We start from the raw sequence: 20,955 nt of genomic DNA, 5'->3' as shown, positions 1-20,955 counted from the left end.
AAAGTTCTGGGCATGGGGTTACTGTGAGTCACTGAGACCAGTGCTGTCCCAAATCTAGCACCTGGGAATACCCTGGAACACTCCCTGAAAGTGTTCAAGGCCAGACTGGACAGGGCTTGGAGCAACCTGATCGAGTAGAAGGTGTCCCTGCCTGTGGCAGGGGATGGAATGAGATGAGCTTTAAGGTTCTTTCCCACACAAACCATTCTGTCATCCTATGATAGCCTTAACATCTGCATTAACTGTGCCAGCTGTGTGCTGACAGAATCACAGAATGGTTTGGCTAGGAAGGGACTTTCCAGATCACCCAGTCCCACCCCCTGCCCTGAGCAGGGACACCTTCCATTAGACCAGGCTGCTGCAAGCCACAGCTTCTCTGGGCAACCTGTGCTACAGCCTCACCACCTTCACAGGGAAGGATTTCTTCTCAATATCTTACCGAAGTTAACCCAGTGCTTTGTCTTCAGACCTAAACATCTCTTGCCGTTGCAGTTCCCCGGGAGCAGGATGGGCAGCCAGAGGAAGAGGATGCATTAGGAACACGGGATCCATCAGCACCAACTCCCTCAGCGCTGGAGGACATGGCCCTGTACAGCAGCAAGCGGAAGCTCCGACACAGCCGGCGCAGTTTGGAGACCGCTGTCCCCACATAGGTGACCCGACACACCTGGGCAATGGACTAGCCTGGCACAGCCCTTCCGAGCTTCCTGTGCTCCAGGGACAGCACCAGGCTGCCACCCTGCCTACAGACTCTGGATGGGACCGGAGCTTCCCGTGAGCTCTGTGGCCAACTGACTCCTCTGAGGCTGTGAACTGCCCTCGTTTCTCACCCAACAGTGCACTGGGGCACATCCCAAAACTGGGACAACACTGGACTGACTGCTGGCAGATGGAGAGGAAGGGTGGCCAGGACAGTGGGCAGCTTGTTAGCCTGTAAATATTGTGTGTGGGGAAGGGTAGGACAGGGAGAATGTAGGAGTGTGAGAGTGTGTTGGGCTCCAGCTGTTACTGCCTCAACTTGGGTTTTGTAGTGGTTAAAAGGAGCTTCTCCTCTGGTGGGAATCAGGAGGAAGCCTGCCTTTACTCCTGTTTAATTTCCAGTCTTTTGCCAAAAAGCATTTTCTCCCACCTCCTGCACTGTGTCACCTCACTTCCCTTTGGGAGTGTTTGGGAATGGGAAGCTTGGAGGCAAAAGAAGAAAAAAAGAGAAAAAAACCCACCAGAATTCCAGCAAAGTGCCTCCCTCTGCCACTGACACTCTGTGCTCAAGGAAAACAGAGCCAGCTCTGTGCCAGCTCTGTGCCTTGGTCCTGGTGGGACACTGTTCCTGCTGGGACTTTGTGCTGTCCTGGGGACAGGTCCCTCCCTGGATGGTCACGTCCCCCTTTGTCACACATGGTGTGAGCCGCTCCACGAGCACACGAGTGTCAGAGGAGTCTGTCTCCTGTAGCACTGGGGCTGAACTGGTCAGCTGGGGCAGGAATGGGACGGAGCCGACAGCCACAGCAGGGGTCTAGGCAGTGTGTGGCAGCAATGGGGAGCAGGATAACTGGGGTAGGACATGGTGGCAGAGGTGGGAGGTGTGACAGCAGGTACCTTAGTGGTAGAGTTCAGGAACTGGGGATGGGTAGAATGTGGCATTGCTGGGGTCAGGTTGGGAGTTACAGGATCTTACACGTAGGAGATACTGGTGGGGAGTCCACAGTGTCCACGGCTGGCTGTGGGGTGGAGCGGGATGTCATGGGGTGCCTGGTGTGGGGCCGGCAGGGAGCATCAGGAGTGCCACAGAGCAGGATGGGGCTGGCCTGTGCCTTGCAATAACTACACAGTTCCACTTTGCCAGCTCATTGGCTTCAGGCCCCTTTCCGTGGAGGACAGGGAAAATGCACGTTTGCCCATGCAAGAGGGAAAAAGGAAAATGAAAAATGAGTGGGGGTGTGAGTTCTGGTTTCCACATGTGGAACAAGGGCTGTGAGCAGGTTCTGTATCATGTGAGCTCTGCAGATGTGGAGGTCACAGCTGCTGCTCCCAGCTCTGTCATCAGCCTCTGCTGCCACTAGTGAGGAGAAACAGCCCTTTTTTTTTTTTCACTGCCTCTAACCATGAGGAAGGTCCGATCTCGGCACAATCCCCTTCCCTGTCCATTGGTGCTCTCTGACTCCCAAGTAAGACCAGGGTTGGACCTTGAGCCTCACAGCTGGGCAGTGACAGGCACATCTGCTTGTACATTTGCTGAAGGAAAGAGCTGGATGCAGTTTTTTGGGTGCAGTTTTTTAGTTGAGCCTCTCCTTTCATGCCAAAATCCAGCGGATCATTTTAACTGACTCTGTATGTTTTGATTTTACAGACTTGTGAAGGGGGAACTCTGATAATCTCACACTGCAGCTGCAAGCTGCTTCCATCATCAGCAATTTGAGCTTTTCCTTTTTAAATCTAATTTTAGCATTTGCTTTTTAACAACAGCAGTTTTGGAAACAATCCTGGCTGGGTTTTGGTGACTAACTTGTGATTCTTCTCTCCTTTCCCTGTGCGGTACCTGGTGCCAGGCTCTGGATTCTCTCCCGTTCTCTCCCAAGAGACTCCGAGGGGAAAATTAGCGCATCAAGACTGTAACTAGTGAAATTTGTACAACCAAAGAAATCTATTTTGTGGTTCAAGGATAATAAAGTTTACTTTACATTTTAGAGCCTTTAGTCACAGTGGTTTGCCCTGTGTGAAGTCTGGAATTTCAGTATCAACACTTTGGTGGTGGTTGTTACCCACAGCATAATCCAGCAAAGATGCTCCTGCTTTTCCTGCTTTTGGGAGAAAGCAGAAATTAATGCTCACCCAAATTACTGCCAGCGGTGAGAATATCAATATTCAGGGATGGGAGAAAAAAAACAATATGAAACACAGTTGATCTTGATGATGAAACCAGCAAGCTTTCCTTACTTGGCTCTGTTAAAAAAAAATCCAAAACAACACCCAACACTATTTTGTTTAGATTATTAAAGTTTTTTAAAATAGTTCGACTGGTAAAAACCAACCCCATTTCCTGTAGCTCAACCAGGTTTTCCTTTGGTTCAGTGGATGGGCATCACGCTCTGCCACCCCAGGGAAAGAGGAGCAGTCTCAGGAAAGAGAGGGTGGATTTCCTTTTCCTAGAGACAAGGTAGTGCCGGACCTCAGCCTCATTATTCCACCTGTGTGACAGGTACAGCTGGAAAAGTGGCCTTGGCTATGCCATGTGGTACCTCAGGAATAGCTTTGTCCTTGGTCAACATGAAGGTTCAGGAGTCTGAATTGCAAGCCTCACACAGGCTCTATATATGGGTCCTTTGCTGGGTTTAATGTCTCTTTTCTCCCCACTTTAGTTTCCTTAGGCCAGGTTTACCACCAGGTTTCTCTCTCAGTGTGTGTAATTTACCCACCACAACTGAATCCTGATTAGGCAATGAGAAGTAGTTACCCCTTCAGAAAAAAGTAAACACAGGAACATCATCAATGGAAATTGTTTATTTAGGGATATTTATTTTGGGATTATTCACGTAGGATTAGAACTAGATGGTATTTAAGACCCCTACCAACCTTGACCATGCTATGATTCTATGATTTTTATATAAATAGGAACAGAAATAACCCAGTTCAATATATAGGGAGAATGCAAAGATCTCCAAGGTTGCACAGGCAAAGACCAGAGCACAGTTGGCTGGGTTGGAAAGTTTGCAAGAAACACTTGAATCTGACTGCCTTGTGTAGCAGCAGTGACTCACAGACGTGCTCTGGGAGACAGAGGGGTAGGGAATGTCATATCTGGACACAACTCCAGGTGTGAACCTGCACAGCCTACCCCTCTGATCCTGCTAAATGGTTTCAGGAGTCAATCCTGTCTGGTATTGGTACGTAAGGTGAGGGATTGCATTGTTGTGTTCCTTCCCTGCATTCCCTCCATATATAATAGCAGGCAGGAATAACTGTAGGATTCTCTTCAAGGACTGTCTGCCGACAGAGAGGAGGGGCTGTCATGGAAGCTGCAAACCACAACAAATTTACCTGTTCCTCAGCTCTGAGAAATGTGGCCCTTGGAACACCTGGGATAACCGGAGGCTGGAGAATGTTGGTTTCCAGTCTTGCCCACCTCCCACCAGCTGCTTCTAGAGACAAATGGCTGGAGGAGATGAAGCTGTGGTTGTAACTCAGCGCCACTTTTGCTGCTGCTACATGTAGCTTTTGTTGATTCTGTGCTGACAGTCACCATTAGTGACACATGGAGCAGTGAAAGACCCCAAAGCCAGAGCAATGCAGGACCTCCCATGCCACAGCAACCACTGCCACCACCACAGGAGTTTGGTTTGCCCATCTTAGGGCCTTGGGCAAAGCCACCTCACTGGGCTCCAGGCCCGTGTGTCCTCGTGCATCACATCTTGATGCCACAGGAAAGCTGAAGATGGGTAACAGCCCCTGACTGTACCTGGACAAAGAGCAGGTACTATCCTGCTACAAGAAATGAACCACACACCTAAACACAAGCTAAAGCCTGTTCCAAAATCTGTACCAGCCCCCAGAGAGCCCTCCTGACAGAGGAGACCCAGCAACCCACAGCCCTTCCTGTAGGACAAAGCAAGCATCCCCTCCCCGCCATAAAGGGGCAATTCATTGTTTTCTGCAACAAGACACTACCTGCCCCCACTCCAACCTCATTCCCCTTCTTTTAGTTTTCCTCTGCTTTTCCTGTTACACCACAGAGTGACCAAAGCACAAGCTCATTTCAGACCTTGTACAAAAGAGTGTAATTTGTGTTTCTGAAATCAACCTATTTCACTCTGAAGTGAAAGCAGGCTATAAATAAGTGTTCAGAAAATTGACATCTGTATTTTACCTGAGGCATAATCAGCAACACATCAGACTGCAACAATGCACTGCTGGAGGATGGAACCTCCCAAACAGCCTGTGCATGTTTCCCCCAGGAACATGTAATCTTACCTCAAAGTTCATATGTATGAGGAATCAATAACAGAACAATTACTCTTATAAACAGAGACCTTTTCCCCCGCCTCTTCTCCCATGGCACACAGCCTCCCTTACTGCAGCTGCTGCGAAGGTGGGCTTGCAGAGATTTCTTTTTCAGCTATCCCAGTGGTCTCCTCTGTATCAGCAATATTGTGACAGCTTCTCACAGATAAAATTACTCCAAACTCACTGTTTATTCTAATGGATTTTGTCTCCAGCATCTCCAGCAGCACATCATCCATGTCCTGATCACATCCCTCTATGCAGAAACTAGAATTCTGTATTCCATAGAAAACAGCTGCAATGAGGATAAATTTGGAGTTTCATTGCAACCCTACATTGCGCTCCTGCTCTGGTAGCTGCTCCCTCCCATTCTCTCTTCCTCATTCCCTCTCCCACAGGATGTGGCAGGGGCACACAGTGCTATTATTGCTACCTGGTTTTGGCAGATGAATTCTGTGAGGCATCAGAGCCTGAGGAACAATGGACATAACCCACCATGAAACACTATGCTGGCAGGCAGGACATTACCAATGTCAGCACAAGACATTGCTCGTCAAAAGAAGACATTCTAACTGGGTTTATTCAGGAAAACTCAGGCAAAAAAAAAAGCAGAAGGAAGCATTATGCTCAATGAGAACATCTGTTTGAGTCTGGCATGGGCAGAAAGGATACTGAGCACTTCCATGACAGAACAATTTATTGTGGGGTACTATTTCTATGGCATTTCATCCTGGCAACATTTTCTAAGGATATTAGGAAGATGGAACTAGATGATGTTGGGGGACTCTTCAAGCCCAAAACATTCTACAGTTCTAGGTTAGTGTCAACAGGCCTAGAATGGGCACGGATATGGTGACACCAGAATGCTCTATCCATTTATCCTTCCATTGGATCCACTCCGGGGTTATGCCCTGCCCATTCGTTCCAAGTCCTCCCAGTTGCAAACCCAGGTTCAATACACATTGTAAGTCAGGAAAAGAGGTTTCGTCCATTGTCCTGCTCCAGGCTCCACTGACCAAAGGCGGGGCTGCCTGATGGGTACCCTGAAATGCTCTAGATTACACCATTTGGGTATCTTCTGATCCTCTTTACCATTTTTTGACCATCCTTTTCTCTGCTCATCCCTCCTTTGCTTCATTTTGATCTTCTCCGAGAAAAACAATTGGCCTTTACATCCTCCCCTTTGGTGCCAGTTTTGCTTCATTCATAACTAAATACGGTCCTTCTGGCTGGGTTCCCTGCTCACCTGCCTCTACACGGTGTCACTTATACAGTGACCTGAGGACTTTGTTCTATTCTGCACCACAGGGTCTCCAGAACTCAGGTTATCTGCAGCATTCCTCCCTCACAGGGTTTCCCCTGAACTACCGCTGGATTCCAGCCACTCCTACCAGCACTATTTGAGCTTTTCTCACCTTCTCACCATGGTACCTCCATGTCTGGCAATTCCTCCTGTTGCATCCAGCACTGGCTGACGTCCTGGTCAGGTTTGCTTAGTCTCAGCCCCTGTATGAGAGAATCAAACAGGTGTTTGATTCATCACTGGCATTTCTTCTAAGACAGATCATACAATCATCACATCACATGCCCTAGTCTAGAGTTCTTCTCCAGCTCTCTTGGAGCCCCTTTAGGCACTTCCCCTTGTTTGAACAAGGGACTGGAGTGCAGGACAAGGGGAATGGCTTCCTGCTCCCAGAGGGCAGGGTTAGATGGGATATAAGGAAGAAATTATTCCCTGTGAGGATGGTGAGGCCCTGACACAGGTTACCCAGAGTTGTGGCTGCCTCATCCCTGGAAGTCTTCAAGGTCAAGTTCTCACTGTCCATGGCAGGGGGATAGACTGAATGGTCTTGAAGGTCCCTTCAACCCAAACCATTCTCAGGTTCCATGATTCTGTGATTCTATGAATGACCCTCCAGGAGCTGAATTTTCCTTCATTAACTGCAAATGTAGTACTTCATTAACTCCAAATATGTATTACCTTTTATGCCCTCAGACACACTGATGAAGCAAAACCTGCGCATGCTTTACATGTGCAACTAAAATCCCTCAAACTCCACCTAAACATGAATTGGCATTGACCGTTAACTTCACTGCTTCCCTGTCCTCAGAGTAAACACTACAAATACAGCTTAACTGAGACAAGACACCACCTTTGAATCCTGGGATAGTCAGAGAAACAGAGAATCATGATTCCATGATTCACTCACTGCAAATTACTCTAGACAGTGGTAGGAGACACCCATCTCACCTGGTGACACCTGAACTGTCCACAAAGACAGTCCCAGTGCTGCCATCAGAAGACATTTCTTAAGTTTAATTACAAAGTGGTTCCTCACTCTCACTCCAACCCGTGGGGATGGAAACAGATGGAACACACAGGCTCCTTTGATACTAACTGAGCCTTTCCCAGAGGATCTCCACTTTTTAAAAGAAACCTCAGTAAATTTAAAACAGACACTGGAAAAAAGTTCTAGATCTTAAAAGACTCCCAGCTGCTTCATTCCCTCAGTTTTTGCTGTATGAGTAATTCCTGCACTCCAGGAGATCCAGCTGAGAAGGATTTACTCGTCAGTGCAGCCAAAGTGCCACCTGGGGTCCCTACATGAGGCTATCACAAATAAGTGTGGGCCGGCACAACTTCCGAGTCTTTTTTCATATTACCCATTTTTCCACTCCCTGAGGACAGGAAGGAACAAGCAAGCAGCTCCAGCCATTTTCCATGGAAGAAACATTGACAGGAGTCAAGGTTATTTAATTTTGCTTGTTTTGGAAGACAAAAAACCCAATGACCAAACAGAAACGAGTTTTAGGTCTTTAGTGGGCAGTGACATTCCCAGGGCACAGGCATGGCAATGAATTCCTAAATGGATGTTTCCCTGTATTGTTGCCCTCATCTCAGCAATTCCCAAATACTATGAATTTATCCATATCATAACCACAGGAAAGGAGCATCTTATTAAACAGAGGATTAGGCAATCATTAGCTGGCTAAAGCAGCCTAAAAACTACAGAATCTTCTTTTGGGAGCAATGGGACAGGAATGTGTGACAACATTTCCCAGCATGAGTTCATAGAATCATGGAATGGTTTGGGTCCGAGGAACCTTATAAATCACCCAGTCCCACCCCCTTCCCATAGGCAGGGACACCCTTCACTGGACCGGGTTGCCCTGTCCAACCTGGCCTTGGACACTGCTACGGACGGGGCAGCCACAGCTTCTCCGGGCAGAGGGCAAGTACTGCCCAACCAGCTGTTAACCACTTCCAATCCCTCGTGCGACGAGCTCACCCAGCAGGGGGGCTGAGGGAAGCCGGTAGATGGGTTTTTTAATTTTAACGTAGCTTTGGACCCTGTCTCTCCCAGGATCCTTCCGGACAAGGTGCCCAGGGCACAGCCGGAGCACGCACCCTACACGGTGTCAGCAGCTGCTCGAGATCAGTGCGCGGAGCGATGCCAAGCCGATGGCCGTCACCGCGCCGGGGCCCATTTCAGGCCCAGCTCTTCAATGCCTTCATGGTCTGGATGCAGGAATCCATGTCTTGTAAGCAAATTGGTGGATGATCCTGAATTAGGAGGAGCTGCAGCTCCCTGGAAGGCAGAGGCGCCGTTCGGAGGGACCTGAAGGGGCCGGAGGGCTACGCGGACACTGGCCGCCTGTGATGAACAACGACGACCTGCGTGTCTGGCACCGGCCCGGGGCCCTAGTTGTGCAGGGATAGGCGGGGCCGGCGCGGATTGGCCGGGCCGGGCCTGGAGCGGGACCCGAAGCGGGCGGAACCGAGCGGGACGTGCGGGGACCGCCCAGGGCATGGCCCGGTCAGGCGGCTCCGTCACGTGACGCTCGCCGGTGACGCCGCAGGTGACGCCGCAGGTGACGCGCTCGTGGCGCGACGGTGCCGGGCGCGGCGGGGCGTCGGCCGAGCACGGGAGGCGGCGAGCGGATCGCGGGAGCACAGTCCTGGAGCGGGCAGATTCAAACGGCTCCCAGGAGCTCCGGGACCGGCTCAGGGCCCCTGCTGCGCACCACCAGTACAAAGGTGCAGTTCTTTGCCTGCAGAAACCATTAACCTGCAGTTGTGTTGAATTCTCATCTATTTAATAACCTTAAACCAACATTCTAAATCAGGACCCGCTGTGCAGTGATGCTGTTTCTCTTCAGGGCGGACAGAGGAGACACACAGTGCACCTGACTGCAAAATCTCGTTTGCCTTCTCTACACGCTACAGTACTAGTTTGTGTGAATCGCAGAATGACAGAGTAAGGATCATCGAGTCCAACTCCTGACACTGCCCAGCACCATCCCCAAGACTCACACCATGTGCCAAAGAGTATTGTCCAAACACTTCTTGAACTCTGTCAGGCTTGGTGCTGTAACCACTGCCGTGGGGAGCCTGTTCAAGTGCCCAACCACCCTCTGGGTGAAGAACCTTTTTCTACTACCCAACTTAACCCTCCCCTGACACAACTTCAGGCCATTCCCTTGGATCTTGTCACTGGTGACCACAGAGAAGAGGTCAGTGTCTGCACCTTGTCCCCTCATAAGGAAGTTACAGACTGCGACGAGTCTGGACTAGAAATTAAAATGTGACTCCTGTGACTACTGATAGAGACACTGCCAGTGGAGGGATGAGATCTGGCTCTGGATATCCTTGTTCCTGTGGGGGAGCGTTACTGGCCCAGCCAAGCAGGTCTGGATTTTCTCTTAATCAGGTCATACTGTATGTTCTGAATCCCCCCTGTCTGCACTGGGGAGTCTCCGATGTGGTCAGAGGTTAAGGCCAGGTGACCTGATCCCAGGGACCTTCCTTCCTTAGGTCACTCCTGGGTTTTTCCCCAGAAGGAAAGGATGACCATCAGGGATGAACACTGGTAAAGAAAAAAACCAGCAAGCCTTCACAACACCTTCATGCCCTGGTACCCAAACAGTGCTGCTGTATAAATGTAACATTGATTCTTCGCAGACTATTCCCCATCAGCCCCATTAATTGAAGGCAGCTTTCCTTAAAAAAGCAAACAACTTCTAACAGTGAAACTGTGCAAGACCACATTCCTGTTCCCACTCCCAGAGTTCCATTCAGATGTCGGTTCTGCTTGTTAGAATAATGTGAGATTTCTCCACAGTTCTTTACAATAAAAAGTTACTGTGAAGAACTAGAGGGAAATGACTCGTGCAATCACCGAAGACACTCTTCCTATTCTGTCAGCACAGCAGGGGATGGGAATTGGATTAGGGACTTGTGAGTTGAGTGACCGAGCCTGTGGTCACTGCAGAAAAAATCAGCTCAGTGCCAGTCTGTGCCTGGGACTCCTTGATACTGAGCTGGCATAAAAACAGGCAGATCATGTTTAACAGCTTCAGAGCAGACAGGTAAAGGGCGAAAGCAAAGCTGCACTTAACCCAGATAATCTGATACGTACAAATGCAGAGCCTGAACAGATCAAACCCAGAGTGACAGCTGGGATGAGTCACCAGTGTGGAGTCAAGGGGAAGATTCAACTCCTTCTCCATTATCAAAGAGCCCATGGATCTGCACTGCTAAGGAAGCGACTCCGAGAACGAGTTCCTGTTTTCCAGATTACCTTGTCTCTGTTCGTGGCGCCCTTGGGGCAGGTATGTGTCTGTTCCTTGCATTCTGACAGTGATGACAGTGGGCCACTGGCTCCTTGGTGGATGGAGCCAGGGGCCAAGTGTGGTAATCACAAAATCATGGAATGTTTTGAGTGGGAAAGGACCTCAAAGCCCATCCAGTCCCACCCCCTGCCATGGGCAGGGATGCCTTCCACTATCCCAGGTTGCTCCAAGCCCCGTCCAGTCTGGCCTTGGACATTCTAGGGATAGGGCAGCCACAGATTCTCTGGACAACCTGTGTCAGGACCTCACCACCCTCACAGGGGAGAACTTCCTCCCAGTATCCCATCTAAACCTACCAGAAGGCAAGCTCCCATCAGGTCAGATTTCCATTATTTCAATTTTATAGTAATGGAATCACAGAATCATTAAGGTCATAAAAGACCTGTAAGATCATCAAGACCAACCACCAGCCCAGTCCCACCACTATGTTCACCACTAAACCATGTGCTCAAGTGCCATATCCCCATGTGTTTTCAGTTCTGTGGCACTTGAGGACACAAATTTGTGCAATCCCCTCCTGATCACTGCTGAGACCCCTTGCAGTGCTCCTGTTCTGGCTACTGCCATAACTGAGGGCTAGAGCAGTACCCCAGTGTGACCTGGCCAGCACATGTAGGCTGTGTTGGTTCCTGGGGAGAATAGTGCAGCAAAGCTCTCCTTGCTGCTGCCCACCTGTTCGGGGGGTTCACTGTCGTGCTCTGCTGGCTCCAAGAGTTGCAGACACAGCAGAAGCAGCTGCCACAATCTGAAATTAGGTCTCACACTCATTTCACACTCTTTGTTTTACCCCATGTCATTAATCCAGACATCATCAATCTGGGACACGAGTGTCCCTTGTTTGCGGGCCGTTGGCAGAAGGAGCCGAGTAAGACACTGGTGACAAACAGTAATTACCCAGATTACTGCACTAATCTAGTGTAACAATGCAAACATACATTGTAATTCATGAAAACCAAACAAGCACCACTTACACATGTACATTGCATTTACAATGAAAGAAGAAGCTCTAAAGTAACCAGTATTATCTTGGAAATAATACAAGAAAATAAACACAGCCAACATTCAAAATAGAAAAGCAGCAAAACGTTATTACTAATTCCCAAGTGGAAGGGTGCAGGCCTTTTTATTCCATTAGGAAAGGCTTTAAAATCAGCAATTCCAGATAATATTCACTCAGGAGTGCAACAGAAAGTGGCTCAGGAGAAGTCAAACCCTAATAAAACCCTAATAAAATGTTGGCGATGTATTTGTGTATACAGCAATAGTGAAACTGAAGGTAAAAGCATATAGTGAAACTGAAGGTAAAAGCATCCTGTTCAATAATCAGATTTGAAAGCTAGTTTTGAAAAGCTGGAACAGAAAAGGTCCACAGATACCATTTAAGTAATGGGGAAAAGAGAAAATGAGAGGTTTTAAGTGTTTTCTGTTTAATAACAAGAAGACTGAAAGGTGATAATTGTATTTAAATTACTGAGAAGCACTTTAGTCAAATACAGGTTATGAGACTTAATGAAGTAGATTAAATTGGTGTGAGATAAAGGCTGAAACAAGAGTGTAGGGGGTAGTTCTGACCACAAACTCTGTGAAGGCCAATGTGTTTTCACTGGGATTTCCCTCAAGTAATAACATCTCAGAATAACTCACACAGGTCCTTGCTGGCTGATAGAATCTAAAAGCCAAAGTTCACATAGATTTTAAGTTCCTTTACAGTTCATTCTAGACTCTTACTACAAGTCATCATTATTTAAAGGAATAAAAGGTTTGTAAAGCCACACACCGAAACTTTGTAGAAAAACTAATGAAACAGTTTAGACCTGACTTTGAGGGATTTCATCAATTCATATTTCAGTATCATACAGGGAAAAGCCCCTAACTCCTACTGAAACTGGCTTTCCTTACAGGCAGGATTGGTTCAGCTCATTCTGAATCACAGCTTCAGACCAGGAGCACTACTTAGCCAATCTAAATTTATATCTGAGATATCAGCTAGATGGTTTAGCTCTTGTATCCAGTGGGGTTCAGCTACAGTTAATCTTTTTGGTCTGGAAGGTCTGAATTGCCCCCATGTACATAGCAACACCATTCCAAGATCTATGGGATGAGCATGGGATGGCTGGTGCTGATGCAGCCACCTCTGTAGTAGTCACCAGTGTTCAGTCTGATAAATCCTGCCTTAAACAGCCATATCATAACCATGACACTACCAGCAATGTCATCATTTTTGGGGCCTCAAAACAGATCCTTTGCAGTTTACTGATGACAGAAAAGGTATTATGTCAAAAATGTAAACAATCAAAGATAACACTGCATTCCATTAGAGAGCAGAAGTGCTCTGTCCACAGGAAGAGAAGCCAAGCAGCTGATGAATCGTTACCTCGATTCCAGTGCCTGAAGGGGCTCCAAGAGATCTGGACTTTAGATGAGGGCCTGGAGTGACAGGACAGCAGGGAATGGCTTCCCACTGCCAGAGGGTGAGTTTAGTTGGGATGTTGGGAAGAAATTCTTCCCTGTGAGGGTGGGGAGGCCCTGGCACAGGTTGCCCAGAGAAGCTGTGGCTGCCCCATCCCTAGCAGTGTTCAAGGCCAGGCTGGATGGGGCTTGGAGCAACCTGGTCCACTGGAAGGTGTCCATGGCAGGGAGGTGGAACTGGATGAGGTTTAAGATCCCTTCCAACCCAAACCGCTCCATGATTCAATGATCAGAGTCCAACCGCTCCCCCAGCACTGCCAAGACCACCACTAACCCACATCCTCAAGTGCCACATTCACACCACTGTTAAATCTCCCCAGGGGTGGGGACTCCACCACTGCCCTGGGCAGCTGCGCCAGGGCTGGACAGCCCTTTTCAGGAGGAGTCTTCCAAATATCCCATCTAAACCTCTTCTGGTGCAGCTTCAGTCCATGACCTCTCGTCCTGTCATTTATTACCTGGGAGCAGAACCTGACCCCCACCTGGCTCTACCCTCCTGTTATGGAGTTGTAGAGAGCAAGAAGGTCCCTCCTGAACCCACTTTTCTCCAGGCTGAGCCCCCCAACTCCCTCAGCCGCTCCTGGTGCTCCAGACTCTTCCTCAGCTCTGTTCCTCTCTCTGGACACGCTCTAGCCTCTCAGTACCCTTCTCTTCGTGAAGAGCCCAAAGCTGCCTCCCGGACCGGAGGTACCTCAGCAGTGCCCAGCACGGCAGGCTCAGCCCTCGCACACCCCGAGACCCTTCAGCCCCGGCGCTCGCTCCCTCCCGCCTCCCTGACGTGGTGCCTCCCCCACCCCCGCCTGAGTCAGCGCCGGCCCGGCCCTCGCAGCGGCGGCAGCTGCCGGGCGGGACGAGCCGGGACATGAAAGGTGGAACAGGCGCTGCCACGCCCGGGGCTGCGGGGAATCTCGCTTAACCCTTCCCTGCCCGCGGGGCCCCGGCTCCGGGAGCGGGGACAGTGGTCGGGGTAGATAGGAGGCCACGGGTATAGGCCTCAGACCCCCTGTCACGGAACTCCCAGGGGCGCGGGGGGCACAGTCCCTCCGCAGGGCAGAAAGCGCTGTCCCCAGCCCCTCCTGTTGCCACGGTGCCATTGCCCAGGAGCTACTGCTCGTCTGCCCCCAACAGACCCAGACTATGATAAGTGCCCGAGGAGCCCAGATTCCCCTTCCTGGGAGCCCAGGGCTACGACCGAGCTAGGGCTAGCGCCCAGGGGCCCTCCCCGGGGCTGGGGACCAAGGTCTGTGCCCAGGACTGTGGTGGGGGTCCATGTCAAGGGCCGGGACGGGACGGGACAGGGGCTGGGGCCCTGCCCTGCCCCGCTCCCAGTCCCGAGCTGGTCTGACAGGCTCGGGGCAGACGGGAAGGGAGAGGCCTCCGGCGGCTCAGGAATGCGCAGCCCTTATCTCTGGCTCCCTGCACGCCTAGGGAGGGAACAGCTCTCCGGAGTTTGCCTTTCTCTCGCTCTTACTCACCCCCGCTCTGCCCTGGGTGGAGCCTCGCTCGCCTGGCTCCCAGGTGAATCAGGTTGCAGGCACGTCCAAGTGAGCAGAGAGTGACCCACCACCTGCCCCAGCTCACCTGGGAAGGTAGAGAAGGGCGGGGATCTCGTGGGTACCTGCATGGCCGCCTGAGCCAGAGAGTGACCCACCACCTGCCCGTCTTCCTGGGAAGGTAGGAGAAGGGCAGATACCTCCTGGGGTACCTGCATGGCTGCGTGAGGTGGAGGGCAAGGGCTGGGGAGGGCCTGTCTTGCTCCTCTGCACAGGGCTGAGCACCTGGCGTCTGGGACAGGGAATTCTGCAGGCAGCCCACGGGCAGGAGATTGCTGCTTCTATGCGGGAAGGCTCCAGTGGCAGGAGGTTCCAGTCACACCATGATGGGGAGAAGGGAGAGAGACAAGAGGAGATGGGAGAGGCAAGGGGGGATCCAGAATGTCCCAGCACTGGCAGCAGGGATTGGGGATGATGAGGGAGGGGATCCAGAATGTCCCAGTTCTGGCAGCAGGGATTGGAGAGGTGAGGGAAGGGACCTGGAATGTCCCAGCTATGTGTCAGGGATGGCAAGGGAAGGGACCTTTCTGTCCTTAGATCAAAACTGCTTATCAAACACTTCACACAATTATGTCCCGTCCCCTTTGAGAAATCCCTAAGGAGCAGATATTCCGAAAGTCAGCCTCATTCTTTGGGAAGAGTCTTGCAGCCTGACTGAGCTCCCCATAACAGAGCCCAAGCTGGCCTCCTCTTTGGATCAGGAATGCAGTAGGGATGTGTGGTCAGGAGGTTGGGACAGAGGGGATGTCACCCCAGATGTGCTGTGAGGGCCGAGGTCTGCGGTGGGCAAGGAGCTGGGAAGCAGCTCCCGAGGCCCCTGCATTCCACTCACATGGATTGGGTGTGCAGCCGAGTGCTGACACGGCCCACGAGCCCTGACACAGTCATGCACGTACAGGCAGGAGCATGGACAGATGTGTGTGGACAGGCGTGCACAGGCACACGTGCTGGTACTCGCTGAGTTTTCCATAGGTGTGAGCCTGACACACCTCAGGATTTGTGTGTGAGGAGAGGAAGGGGATGGTTCCGTGTTGCTCTCTCAAAATTGCCCGAGGTCAATAGGGGTCAATTATGGATCTTGCCTGGCCTGAGGATTGGGTTCTCCATCTCCTAGAACAGTTAGAAAGGGAAGAGGCACCTGTGAAGGGACAGAAGTACTGGTCACATCCTTCTGCTGCTGAAAACATCTAATTTGTGGAAGCTGCAATAAGCTCAGCTGCAAGAGAGGCCAAAACTAGGTCAGTAACAGCAAACTACCCCAAACCAGAGCAGTGACAGTGACAGCAGTACCAAGCACCAGTTTCCAGTTCCCTATGCATAGGCTCTCCCTGGATCAAGAGGCAGGAGAGCACAGTGTGTCCCAACCCCGGTAGATGGACACATGGGAGCTGCAGTTTAGGGAGAGAAAGTTGTTTTCATTTTGGTCTCACTCCCATTTACCTGAGGGGCTTTACAGTTGCATTTTAGGGGTAAAAAGAGAGTTGGATTTGCTGTGACCTTGCAATAGGAGTATTCTGAGGGAGAAAAAAAAAGTCTTGCTCTTTTTACGGTTTAGGGGAAATTGCATGCTAAAGGAAAAAGTTGTTGTTCCCCCATCTCTGGAAGGTTCAAAGCCAGGCTGGATGGGGCTAGGAGCAACCTGGTCTATTGGAAGATGTCCCTTCCCACAGCAGAGGGGTGAAACAAGATGGGTTTGAAGGTTCTTTCCAACTCAAACCGGTCTCTGATTCTGAGATACTATAAATGCGGAAATGTCTGTGTGCTTGTGCCAGAGCAGGGTCGTGGCTCAGGACAGATTCACGCATGTTCTAGACATAATTTTTCTGGCAATCACAACTTTCCAGGCAATTGAAATTCACCTCCAAACCCTGCAGGATTGGAATTATTTGCATTTTACAGTTACATGAGACACATCTGGACTGCTTATCAGGCCCCATATGCTGGATTTTTGTAGTCTTAATGAGTAAGAGGAGATTGATGAGTGCATTTCTAAAATCTGTGTGTGTGAAGTAAAAGTCAAGGGCAGCACGTGGTTCTCCTTCTCCAAATTAGACCTTACACTGTCCTTTTTTTTTTAAGTTCTCTGTTTTAGACTTCCTTATACTTGCTACCTTTTGAATAAAAACCCAGGGAAAGAGATTGGCTGAAGGACAGTGAATGTGGCATGAGCATTGCTTTTGTTGTTGTGGCACTTGGGGATATGGGTTAGTGGTGGCCTTGGCAGTGCTGGGAGAGCAGTTGGACTCGAGGGTCTCAGAGGGCTTTTCCAACCCAAAGGGTTGCATGATTATTCAGATAATCTGCTCTCTAAGAGACACCTTTTGCATGCAGGATGACATTTCATTTCCAGCTGCTGTAAACATCAGGTTTTGTGCTGGTGACTCCCCACAGCTCAGATTTCCCTGTCTGTTCTGTACCCTTGTTGCACGGGACAGTTAAGGCTGACATGTTCACATGCTGCCACTCTGGGACACGTTGACAGGTGTCTCAGTAACCACTTCACAAAGAAAATTACAACATGTAATTCTTCTGCCACTTTTCCCTTCCTCTGGCCTGCAGAAAGATCCCCTGGATATTCTGAATGTCTGGCCACTTTCCTGATTCTCCAGCAAAGAATGTTCTCTGGGATCCCTTGCCCTAGTAAGCAGAGATGAGTGAGAGTCCAGTGGGTGTTAGAGGTGCAGACCAGGCTCCCAGTTCCACTCGACTACAAGCCTATAGTGTTCAGGGCTTTCACTATTCACCTGAGACACAGAAAGAGTTCATGGAGCCACTTAGCAGGGTCAGCTGCCAGAGGTATGAACATGGGAAGCGCAGCTGTGATCTCCGGAAGCTCAGTGAATAATTGATTAATTGAAGCAAGTTCTCATCTAATGGCCAAAACTTCTGAAGTGAAACTCCCAGACTGCAGCAGGCAGACATATTGTCTTTTTTTTCATGATGACTGAGATCTATGTAAGACCATCCAGACTAAAAAATGGGGTGACATTCACTCAGATGATTAACATGGAGTGATCAGCTGGTCAGATGACCAAAGGAGAAGGTCTAGGGGCATTATATGGTACTGTAACAGGAATAACAAATTCCAGCCAGAAATTTTGACAGTAACGCAGACTTTGAGCCTACTGCCTGAAGAGGACATTGAGAAGGAGAACATGGTAAGACTCAGCAGGAAATGCAGAGAGGAGAATGGAAAGAGAAAAAAAAAAAAATTAGGACTTGGCAGAGGCAGTCATTGCTAAAAAAGAGTCTAATCCAGGTTATTGCCCACATTTCACTGTCCTGGTGTGAGGAATGTGCCTGAGCTGTGCGTGGTGAGCAGAGCAGTTCATGGGAAGGTGTCCAGCATCCATTATCACACAGTCACGGAATGGTTTGGGTTGGAAGGGACCTTCAAGACCATTTCGTCCCACCCCCTGCCATGGGCAGGGACACCTTCCACTAGACCAGGTTGCTCCAAGCCCCATCCAACGCCTTGGCCACTACCAGGGCTGGGGCAGTCACAGCTTCTCTGTGCAGCTTCCTCTTGGCCCCAGCTCCTATACGATTCCATGGCCACGTGTTCTGGCCAAAGTAGGAAATTCTGGGCTACACTTCAAAACTACATATGCTGCACCACTGTGAGACTGGCAAGTAAGAGGCCTTAACCAGAGAGATCCTTTTCGGGAGAAGTCCAACCCGTAGGATGGAAAATGAGCACATGCAGGACCGGCTTCTGGAGAGGACAAGCATGTCCTGCTGTTCATACAGGTTCTTCCTCTGCAGCAAGATCAGAAGGCACTGGCTTGTCCTTCCATCACACACTGCAGAATTAAAAGCCCCACACCTTAAACCATATTCCAGGAGACAGGTCCCTTCCCAGATCATTTACCAAGTACAACATTTTCTTGAGAGCAAACTAACACTTTCCATGTCTCATTGTCACTATGTCTGCTCCAGTCATTTTCCCTCAGGCATTGCTGTCCTCTCCTAAACCCAACCCTCCCAGAACATCAGCAGTCTGTTTGCATAGGATCTTTCCTATTTTTTTTTTTTTAGGGCAAATATTTTCTTTTAAATAATTGATTTGTAAAATTCATGTATTGAGACATTTTGGAAACATTAATTTTTTTCACAGCTCACCCTAAGAGATGTCAGTGATACCATTGAATGTAGTGTACGGGCCAGGTGGGGCCCGACACAGGGATCAGACCTGCTTTGATTCGTTCCTTGCCCATGGTTTGGAAGTCCTTCAGGTGTTGATAGCACAGAGGGGTTGTGGCTGGCTGTGCTGAGTGTGGGCTAAAGAATAGTCTGTGCTGCCTTTCCTTTCTTGGTGGTGTCCAGGGCAGTGAAAAGATGGGGTGGTTAAGCCCAGGAACTTGTGCCTGTACTTGCACATAAGGGGTCTGGGGAACAGACCAGGTCTTCCCAGCCCTTTCCAGACTCAGGGATCCAGCCCTGCTTCCTCCCAGGTAGTTTCTTCCTCGGTGCCTACAGGCCTTCGGCAGCCTCAGCTCCTGGGAGTGTCCCAAAGCAGCGGAGCAGGTCCAGCCAGAGAAGGGATCACCTGAGCGAGGCAGCCTGGGAACTGGCTGTGCAGGCAGAACACGTAACAACAAGCACTGGAGTCAGCACCAGGGAGGCAGATGGAGCCAGCCCCAGGTGCTGAGGCATCAGTGGGGCTGGCACCAGGCACAGCAGATGAGAGAGAAAGGTAACACTGAGCCGGTTCCCTTTTGCTTAGACTGGGCAAACACAGTCCAGTGCCCTTGATTCACACCTGGCACAAAGACTCTGGAGAAAAGCAGATCCTTTCATTTATGTATTTTAATCTGTAGGGCTATGTGGTGATCACAGCATGGCTGAAACTGTGATTTCCTGCTGCTCTGTTAGGAAAAAAACTGTAAAAGTCTATTGAAATGGAACATAATACGGGCAGACACCAACTGCTGCCCAAGTCAACAGGTTCGTGCTTTTCCCAGTTTCTGCTCTTACAGTGAATCCAGAGGTAAAGGGACAGTTTTTACCCCCAGCTTTATCTGTCAGCCACTTTTCCTTACATTAAATATTCCATATGGTTGAATGTTTTTCTGTGTGGAGGAATCTGCAGGCTGTGATCACATCTGACTTTTCCCTTTATTAAGGGGGTCTGACAGCTTCTGGGAATCACAAAACTGAATGTGTGTGACAGGTATCACAGCCAGTAAAGTCCACTTCCGTTTATACCAGTGGGAACAGAGGCAGATCTCAGGCCAAGCCAAAGGGAAATTCCCTTGGAGACTCCCTCCTCACCCCCGCCTTGATCATAGCACAGGGATGGCTGAGACCTGCATGCTCCTTCCTTTCCACCTGTTCCTCTCCTGATGTTTTTTTGGCCAAGGAGGGGAGTGACTCCTTTAGGACTCCCTGGGCACTGGCGCAGCAGCAGCAGCAGACAGTGCAGTGTCTTTGGCACAGCCCAGGCAGACGGGTGGAGGAGAACTGAATCCTGCTTCTCATCAGCCCATTCTATCGGCCTTCATCTACCACTTGTTAACTTTCTGACAAGCTGCTTCGTGCTCTCCTTTATCCACTGCCCCCGAGCATGGGAGGAGTCACTGCAAACAGCCACAGAGCTGCCTTCTGTTCTCCTGCAGCTTCCTCCTGCAAAACCCAACCACCAGCCCAGGTTAGCATGCGAGGGAGAGTGGCAACAGAAATCATACTACCTTCTTTCTGTGGGATTCTTGGGGCTTCCTGTGCAGGACCAGGAGTTTGACTTGATGATCCTTGTGTGTCCCTTCCAACTCAGGAGATTCTGTGGTTTTTTCCACACCATTCTGTGTACCTGTCTGTGCTCATCCTTGTCCCAGCCATTGTATTAGGAGAAGGATTTATTGGGGAGGAACTAAAGTTTGCCGGTTTGGTTCTGAAGGTTCTGATCATGAATGGTGATACTTCTAAATTTATGGACATAATTTCATGGAATGATCGCTTAGGATAGCGGAGAAGTGCATGAAATGCCAAATAATGGTAACAGACTTCTAGAATATGTGAAAAAGTGACACTGTGACACACAGGGCTGGAACCCTGCTGCTCTGGAAACAGGCTGGGACAGCTGGGGATGTTCAGCCTGGAGAAGAGAAGGCTCTGGGGACACCTTAGAGCCCCTTCCAGTGCCAGAAGGGGCTCCAGGAGAGCTGGAGGGGGACTTTGGACAAGGGCCTGGAGTGACAGGACAAGAGGGAATGGCTTCCCACTGCCAAAGGGCAGGATTTAGATGGGATATTGGGAAGGAATCATGGAATGTTTTGGGTTGGAAGGGACCTTACGCCTCATCCAG

General features: G+C 49.9%; 2 protein-coding genes across 23 annotated transcripts in view; both read left to right on the top strand.

The window, feature by feature from the left end:
• Positions 1-2,686, top strand: part of SCRIB (scribble planar cell polarity protein) — a 97,256-nt gene extending 94,570 nt beyond the window's left edge. For all 21 annotated transcript variants that reach the window (XM_039548826.1, XM_039548827.1, XM_039548829.1 and 18 more), the window contains one exon: positions 493-2,686. In XM_039548826.1, the coding sequence (XP_039404760.1) occupies positions 493-653 (161 nt within the window). In that variant the 3' untranslated portion in view covers positions 654-2,686. The remainder of the gene's footprint in view (positions 1-492) is intronic.
• A 6,292-nt stretch (positions 2,687-8,978) lies between these two features.
• Positions 8,979-20,955, top strand: part of FAM83H (family with sequence similarity 83 member H) — a 25,357-nt gene continuing 13,380 nt past the window's right edge. Inside the window, exon 1 of one of the 2 annotated variants that reach the window (XM_039548820.1) lies at positions 8,979-10,608. The gene's annotated coding sequence lies outside the window, so the exon portion shown is untranslated. Of the gene's footprint in view, positions 10,609-14,553; positions 14,773-20,955 lie in introns of those variants that run through there. The other variant, XM_019281096.3, reaches the window with a different exon arrangement.

Source organism: Corvus cornix, chromosome 2 (assembly GCF_000738735.6).
Source record: "Corvus cornix cornix isolate S_Up_H32 chromosome 2, ASM73873v5, whole genome shotgun sequence".
In the NCBI taxonomy this organism is placed as follows: Eukaryota; Metazoa; Chordata; class Aves; order Passeriformes; family Corvidae; genus Corvus; species Corvus cornix.
Note: the sequence above shows the minus strand (reverse complement) of the source record. Positions and strands in the feature narration are given on the sequence as shown.